Source organism: Spinacia oleracea, chromosome 6, assembly GCF_020520425.1.
Source record: "Spinacia oleracea cultivar Varoflay chromosome 6, BTI_SOV_V1, whole genome shotgun sequence".
Lineage (NCBI taxonomy): Eukaryota > Viridiplantae > Streptophyta > Magnoliopsida > Caryophyllales > Amaranthaceae > Spinacia > Spinacia oleracea.
Genome location: NC_079492.1, coordinates 58,762,462 through 58,771,624, shown reverse-complemented (window position 1 = coordinate 58,771,624; position 9,163 = coordinate 58,762,462). Strand labels below are relative to the sequence as shown.

Sequence of the window (9,163 nt, the reverse complement as noted above, 5' to 3'; positions counted from 1 at the left end):
TATTTGGCAGTCAAAATGTCTTCTACCGTTACTCCAACGTTGGTACATAAATAAGGGAGGAAAGAAGGAAATAAGTATATTCATTTTGTCCCACATGGGTAAATAAGTGAGGGATGAAAGAAGAAAATGTTATATTAACTTTGTCCCACATTGGTAAATAAGTGAGGGAGGAAAGGGAAAAAGGGTTATAAGTATTACTCTTTGAGTATGAAAGTGTACAAATCACTTCCATTGGGCTTTGATTTGGGCTAATGGATATATTGATTTGGGGTATAAACTTACTTTTTAAAAGATTTAAATTTGATTTAAGTTGAATTTAAGCTGAATTTTGGGTTTTCAAGTCGATTACGAGTCGATTTTTAGCTCGAGTGCTTGTGTTTTCGAGCCGACTTCGAGTCGAGTTCAAGCCGAGTTTGAGCTTGAGTTTAGTTTTTGAGCTCGGCTTTGAGTTTTCGAGCTGATTTCGAGCCGATTTCGAGTCGAGTTCGAGCTCGGGTTTAGTTTTCGAGTTCGAGTCGAGTTTGAAAATTTTAAGCTCGCGAGTTTTCGAGTCGAGACGAGTTTGACTATGAGTTTTCGAGTTCGAGTCGAGCTTAGCCAAACTCGAGCTCGACTCGGCTCATTAGCATTCCTAGTCCCCACTTGTTTTTCTTACTAAAATATCTACTCAACCCCACTTGTTTTATTACCTTATTTCATTCAATTCTTTTTCTTAATACCCGTGCCCGGCCAAGTGTATCTCTTAAATAAATACGGATGGAGTATTATTTTGCCTTGAAAACCCCATGTTTACAACAGTAGTTGTTTTGATTCTATATCTTGGTGTCATATTAAAAGAAGATGAGATTTTGTTGTCCATTTATCTTGCTCGTTTAATGCCTTTCAGAGAGAACAAATACGGTTGAATCATAAATCATTCCCCTAGTAATGCCTTGTATGTATCGTTTAATGCCTTGTATGTATTAATAACAAATTATCAACGTAAGATGTTACTACTTTTGCCCTAATAAAAAGAAGCTAGACTTCATGATTTTCTGTATTGGCCATAAAATCCAAACTTGATTCAAGTCGGCGAACGAAGAAACTAATGTCTTACAATAATGTGGAATCGTGTACTGTTTTATGTTTTTCTTGTGTTTAATCTAATTGTACCTCTAGTTCTAGTAGTATTGCGTCTTATGCAAATATAAATGACCATAGGCTATGGGTTGTGGGTGGTTTTTCTTTATTCTTTGCCTGTTTGTATTTACTGTCAAAAAAAAATAGCATGTTGTGTAGGAAATAATAATGCATTCGGAGTTTTTTAAGTTTGGGCCCGGTCAGGTTAAATAGCCCATTGGATCGGTAGGACCTGAACCCATCTTGTTTTGTTTCCTTTTCTTGTGAAACATATAAATACTCCCTATTATTCTTTTCCTGGAATAACGCAATGTTTCAGATTTATGTAGAGACAGAAAACCTAAATAAAAACCCTAATATATCCATCCGAGATCTGAGCAATTCTTGAGCAATTCCAACCTTTGAATTCGGGGTGTAGAATTCAGAGGTGTTGTGTTAACCTTGGGGGGCGTTCGTCACTATAAGCTTGCACCGGTAGGGTGGCGAAATTCGCTTCTAAAGCAGTGGCCTCCATACCACAATACAACGGAAGTGATTTGTACACTTTAATATGTCCATACCCCAAATCAATATGTCCATTAGCCCAAATGTAAGCCCAATGGAAGTGATTTGTACACTTTAATTTCACACTCATAGAGTAATACTTATAACCCTTTCCTCCTTCCCCCCACTTATTTACCAATGTGGGACAAAGTTAATACTTCCCCCGTTCCGGAAATATCGCACCATGATTGACTTTTACTCCTCTAACCATTACTTTGACTTTTAATATCTCAAATTGTGTGCAAGTCAAAATTTTAAAAAATTAATATTTAGAAAATATATAACGATACGAAATATTAATTTTCATTATGATGAAAATATATAACGATATAAAAATTAATTTTCAAGCTTAGTAATAATATAACATTTATTTTCATATACTAGAAATAAAAAATAGGGTCAAAGGGAATTATATGAATAGTGCAAAAAGTCAAAACGATACGAGTATTAAGGGACAGAGGGAGTAATTTTTTGTCCTTAATAATTTATTCATCCATTTTAGGTAGAAAAAAAAAGGTATATTTTTATTAAGGAATAAAAAAAACATAAAATGATGAATAAAAATGATAAAATAAAACATTTATATTTTTTTATAAAATTTTATATTATGTATATATAATTCGAGCTTCTCGGGCTTTTTGAGTCGAGTATCAAGTTGCTCAACTCGACTCGTTAAATTTTCGAGTCGATCTCGAGTCGAGCTGATTCAAGTCGAGTTTTGATCAAGCTTTGACCGAGTCGGATTCGAGTAGCTCGCGAGTTTGTTGAGCTCATAAGCACCCCTATTACACCAATTCCCACTTCTAGCTAATACATGCCCCCCGGGTAAATTTTGGATAAGAAATCTCAATCCCACCTAAAATCCCATGTACCAAACACAAGACAAATTATAAGTTGGGATTGCTAATCCCAATTCCAAACCAAATCTCACATACAAAACGCCCCCGGAAAATATTCGTATCGTGGAAATCCTTTTCTTAGGAAAATATTGGTATCGTGGGAACCCTCTTTCATAGGAACAAAAGATTCAAAGATGAAGAAGCAAAAGTCTTTCTTAAGGCAATATTTAGGATCTTCCCAAATTTAAAGTTTAACAAAGTATTTCGATGTATGAATAGTGCTCCCAAATTCTTATATGAGACTGTCCTCACCATCAATTAATGGTGAGATCAGTTCACACTTGCGAATTTAGGTATGTTACTTCTATAGTTTAGACATGTTACTTTTTTTATAATTTTAGAAGAGATACTTTTTTTAGTTTAGGTATGTTACTTCTATAGTTTATACATGTTACTTTTTTTATACGGAGTAGTTTTAGGGGAGATACCTTCTTAGTTTAGGTATGTTACTTCTATAGTTTAGACACGTTACTTCTTTTTTTAATAATTTTAGAGGAGGTATTTTTTTTAGTTTAGGTATGTTACTTCTATAGTTTAGACATGTTACTTTTTTTTATAATTTTAGATGAGGTACTTTTTTAGTTTAGGTATGTTACTTCTATAGTTTAGACATGTTACTTTTTTTTATACGGAATAGTTTTAGGGGAGGTACATTTTTAGTTTAGGTATGTTACTTCTTTAGTTTAAACATGTTACTTTTTTTTTTTTATATATATATAATTTTAGAGGAGGTACTTTTTTAGTTTAGGTATGTTACTTCTATAGTTTAGATCTGTTACTTTTTTTTTATAGTTTTAGGGGAGGTACGCTATTGGTTTCGCGCTCGTCACACCATCAAGTTGATGGTGTGACCGGTCTCACAGGAGACACGCTGAATAGTGCTAAACTCAAATTGCGTCAACTAATAATAACGGAGGAGATATAATGGAAAACAGAGGAGTGTTAAACAATTAAACATGTTATAAAACCAATGAACACACCATGACCTAAATAAACATGTTCTTATTGCCAATTGATTAAGAGCACAATGTACACAAAACACAGAACATTATTGAATAAATCAATGGTTGTTTTTGGGCAAAATAGCAAGCACAAAAGCCAAATCATAAAACCACTCTTGGTTAAAATACAAAAAAAACATCTGATTTTTCAACAGTACAAACTAAGATCTATTACTGTGCTTATCCACACAAAAAAAAACCATAATACCTAAATAATTGAGGTTACTCCAAATGAATAATGTTTCTTCTAGAATACCAATAGGTCCAAAACAAAGGTAAATTATTTATCAAACCAGTCCAAATAGATACTGTAAATAATAATGGTAAAAAAACACCATGATGCATTACAGTAAAATAAAACAAGCAGGAAACTGCCATAACAGAAGGATAAAAATAAACAAAGAAGAAAATTGACAAAATGACAAGTAAATACAGAATTACTCAGTGGTATTTTTGTTTTTGAGGAAAAAAATACAGTGTTGAAAAAAATTATAGGGTAAGATCACTTTCCTTTATCTGTCTGCATGTAGCCATGTAGGGGAAGGAACGAAAGAAAGATTAGACAAAATATTGATTGCCACTCTCTCAGTTCTCACATGTCCAAACCCTTTAAACCTTTCTGAAATTTGTTCATACCTTTCCCATGTGCTTCCAGTTTCTCTCTAAACAGTACAAAAAGATCACATCTTTCTTATTTTTGCTTTGGTCCCATTACTAAGCTGTCTTCTCTTCCTCCTTGAACCTTCCTTTCCATCCCCCCAACCAATTACCCAACTTCCCTTATCTCTAAAGATAGTTGTTTTTGGAACGCGCAATGCTCATAGACGGGTTTCGATTCCAAGTCTTGACTCTTGAGTGCTTGGAATATGTTATTGGTCACTAAATCAATTTTAGGGCATGTTTGAGATTGAGGGTAATGGAGGTGAATGGAGGTGAATAGAGGTGATGATAAGGGGCCAAGGGGGTGTAGTGGTGGTATAGAGAATAATCTAGTGTCGCTGAAAAGAAAAGAAAAGGAAGTGGGAAATAATTGCCCTCGTTTAGGATAATAGCTTCCCCCTTACTCCCTTCTCCTCACGACACCACCACATCACCCTCCTTGCATTCACCTTAATTTTCTTTTTGTTAAGGTGATTTGACTTTTATTATTCACTAACTCATACCCTCAATTAGGTTACGTAAGTTTGATTTTACGATTAGCCATCAACTCGTAGATCGGAATAAATCATGCGCAGATTGCAAAAGGCACTACCTAGAAAGATGCCGCGTCAAGTAAGAAGCGGTGGAGTACAAACTGTCATTTATAAGGCAGGATAGTAATGGTTTTGATTGCCTAGATTATGTATTTTCTCTAATTATTTTATCTTTGTAAATATCGTATGACTAATTATAAATGATATTGCTCCCCCTTGCAAATAATAATAAAGAAAAAAGGTTAGGTTTGGTTTTTATGCTTTTGGTCCACTTAATACACTACCATGAAGCAATTTTCTTTCATTTAGTTGACCTTATAGGCTTATAGCTCCCTAGCATACAACAAACCCATTACTCGTATAATCTTAGACCCTTGACTCCTTGAGTCCGTGACAATGGTCCATTCCATAAAAAACAAGCACTTTCTGATCTTCACCGGTAAACTACAGGGATGTATGGACAAACGCCTAGGACCCCTGAATTCATCAAGTGTGTAAATCAAATATATAACCAAATTTCAATCCGAACCAAACCATATGACCCAATCCGAATTGACTCTAACCAATCCGAAACCGATAACAAAATCCAAACCAAATTCACCCAAACCGAACCCTACCTGAACAACCCGGTCACCATCTCTATCCAAGAAGAAGCAACTTCATAGCAGTTGATGACAGATTTTACCAGAATCTAGTTAGAAATTTCATCATCCTTGTACCAACAACCGCATTTATTAGGGAATTTAATTTTGTAAAACAATGTCAGAACTATCATGAGCAGCACAGAACAAACAGAAATACAGTACTAAAGTCACAAAACTGTGATTCCAATCAGTTTCTATAGCATTACATTAAACAAAATCAATTTTCTAATGTACCTTTTTTTTTCATCCTCATAGTTTTTCAGTGATAGTTACAAACTAACCAAAATGCTGCATTAAAAGCAGTATTTATGGAGTGGATTAAAATGCAGTAATTAGAATGAGATGGTGGGTATACAAACTACAAACATCCCACATATATATGCAGATTTACAGTAATTAAAAAAATAAAAAATCAAACCAAAAAAAAAGTGGGAGAAAAAAATAAAAAACTTACAATCTCTGAATATGTTTACCTCAAGAATGCCAGATCCCATTTAGCATGTTTCTGAATCTATTTGCTGATAATTTTCTGACAATTTTTTTAGCATCAGAAACTCCTGCATCAGCAAGTTTTTCTATGTTCTTGACATACCCAGAATGTGCAATTTTCCTTCTAGCATGATTGCAGCTGCTAAGTGACAGTACTATAGACAATAAGAACTTGAAATTCCCAGAATTTCCTTCTTTTGGATCAACTAATTGAAGGATTAACCCGATGTTATGATCATCATTTGCGAATTTCTTTCGATTTCTCGGTACTGCAACTATGATTGACAATGCTTCAGCTGCCATTTCTCGAATTTCATACGATTTCGCCTCTAAAAACTTGACGAATTCCGCCATGAAACCTCCATCCCCCATTGCTTTTCTTGCTTCCTCTGATGTCACACACAGTCTACAAGCCGATTTAAAGGCCAATTCTTGAATTGAAATGTCGCCTTTTCGAAGGAAATACAATAGATGGTCCATAAACCCATAATTTATCAACATATTGACATACTCTACTGATGAATAACACAAATTCTCAATCGCCTTTAACGCTGATTCTCTCGATTTGAAGGAGAAATCCGATTTGGGGTCAAAAATTCGACCCAAAGCTCGAATCCCACCTTCTTTGATCACCAATTGGCGTACATTTTCATCCCCAGAAGACATACATTGCAAGAATTCAGCTGCACCAATCTGAGCCAATTCATCTCTCCCTTTAATGAGCTTAATACAGGTAGAAATCGCCTCGCCTTCAATCATAAACCGCTTAATTTCTTCAACCCCAACAAGATTCCGCAACACCAAGCAAGACGGCCCAATCAATTCAACATCAACTTCATCTTTAGAACATAAATTAAGCAAAGCAGTCACTCCACCATGAGCTGAAAGTGCCCAAGCATTATCCCCATTTTCAGTTAACTTCTCTAAACTTCTAATTGCATACTCTTTCGCCTTCAAACTCCCCTTTTCGACAACTCGAATCAACGGGCCGATCACGCCGGATACAATCAAAACCCCCTTGTAACAATCAAACCCAGAAATCACTGCAATTGCAAACGCACACTCTTCCTGAATGATTAAATCAGTGGAATCCAAACAATTCGCCAAATGTATAACGAAATCCCCAATCTCAACAACAATCTTAACATATCTTTCGTCTTCAGCAATCACCTCATTGAGCGAAACAAGCGCTTGTATCTTCAATTGGGTATCGCCAATCTTCAGCCTAGTCCACAAATCCTTCACATAAAACCGCATATCTTCGCGGGTCGACCCGAGGTTCGGCTTCAAAACAACCAACGCAAGTTCTCCGGTCACGACACCGGAGGTGCTGTAAATAGCCGCGATACCCTTGACAGCGTAGTCTAGTTTTGATATCACTTTATCCAAATCACTCTGCATTAGCAGCTTCCCACTGTAGGCAACGCTAATGCACCGCGAGGCGAGATCGCGACACTCCCTCACGGTGTTTGTTATGACCGCGATTGCGTCATCTAAAGGTCGGTGGTGGTGGTTTTGGTTTTGGTTTGGGTGAGTGGTTTCGGCTGAAACTAAATATGCGCTCAACTCTTTAAGCTTCTTACGGATGACCTGCCACTTGACGGAGAACACCCGGACGGTGTGGGAAAGCGTGATTAATGACTCAATCTCGTCGATTAATCGCCGGAGATCCTCTTCTCCGGTTGTCGACGGTGAAGGGCAGTTTCGGGAATTTGGTGGTTCTGTTCGTTTTTGCTCTTCACCCATTTTATTTTGTTTTATTTTACTTTTGAGATTCTTTGAAGAGAGGAAGTTTTAGAGAGAGAACATGTGAAGAATGAATGAATCTAGGGTTGAAAAATCTCAGAGGAGGATCTAAGTGTCCTTAAATCTACGGACAAAATAGGGGGGTGATGATCATCTAACGGCTGACAGTGAAAGTTAAGAAGAAGGAAAAAAAAAAGTGATAAAGATTGAAAGATTCTGAAGAGTGTGCATAAATGTTTCTATTCTTCAATTTTTGCAGTTAGCTGAACTTTTGGAAATGGTATTTTGGAAATGACTAATTTGGCCTTTCTTTTTTGGGTTAGTTAGTTGAATGCCTGAATTTGTGGGGTAGTTCATTCTCAATTACTGTAGTCATGTTAACTTTGCTTTCAGTCCATGTCAAAATGGGGGAAAAAGTAATTTGCATTAGAATATAGAAGTGGAGGGTTAAACTCCGTTACTTTATTACGGAGTACTAACCTGTCATATATAATTACTAAGATATCTTTGGCTATATTTAACATTGTAACTTCATCTCTTCCCTATTTTTACCCCCACTTTACTCATAGGCGTTGTTCTTTTTTACTTAACTGTAGTTCGTTTCAGTTCAGTTCAGTTAATTTCAATTAAGTTAAGTTCAGTTTAATTCAATTCAATTCAACTTATTATTATTAGTATTATCTAACAATGTAAATATAGTATAAATCAAATGCTAACAAAGTCAATCATTTTACAAATAATTAGTGGGAAGCTGAGATACAATTTTGTCCCCCATTCCTCTGGCTATATCAAAGCCTATCCTGGTAAAAATATGAGCAGCAGCACGAGCCCCAATGTCCTAAGTACTAGAGAACTTCTAAACCCGGTTCAGCAACGCAACATCATCCTTATCTAGCTCCCCCAAAAAGGAGAAAGAGAACGGAAGAAAGCCATACCCAATTGTCCGGCAACGTACTTCGTACTTGACCCGCTTCCGAATAGCCGCATCAGCCACAACCCGGCCCGGGACAAAGCCAGACAACTCAGATTGTGTCAAGGGAGAAGATCCCGTCAAGTCAACACATACATCACAACCCCGATCCCAAGAGTAGAGCAACACGTCTGTAGGTCGTAGAGCCCCATCGTTCCCTCCAGATAGACCAATATCAACTTCTTTCCGCGCCGAGGTCCCAGACCGATAACAAACATCAACAAGGGTATCCCGAACCACATTATGCTGATGTTTAATACCTACAATGCCAGCACATGACACCGTATGATCACCGAAGATATCTCCCGTCAAGACCCTAGAGCAAGCAGAACATGACGCCGTAACAGAGAACAAAGGAACCCCCAACAGGTAATACAACACACATCGGTAAGCCTTAGCATTCATCGTTTGTCCCAAACCTAATATGGGGACCGCACGAAGCCAAGCAGAGGTGTGATCTCCCTGCTGCGATTTCCACAAAGCCGACTGTCGAGAAGATAAAGAGAAGGTGGATTCTGCAGATGCAGTAACCTTTGTGAAATATATATCTGCCAATTTA

The 9,163-nt window shown here is 36.7% G+C and overlaps 1 protein-coding gene across 1 annotated transcript; it reads right to left on the bottom strand.

Moving 5' to 3' along the window:
* Positions 1-5,553: 5,553 nt before the first annotated feature.
* LOC110785663 (uncharacterized) lies at positions 5,554-7,889 on the bottom strand. The gene has a single exon (XM_021990145.2). The coding sequence runs from the start codon at positions 7,632-7,634 to the stop codon at positions 5,874-5,876; it is 1,761 nt and encodes a 586-aa protein (XP_021845837.2). The 5' UTR covers positions 7,635-7,889; the 3' UTR covers positions 5,554-5,873.
* Positions 7,890-9,163: the final 1,274 nt, after the last annotated feature.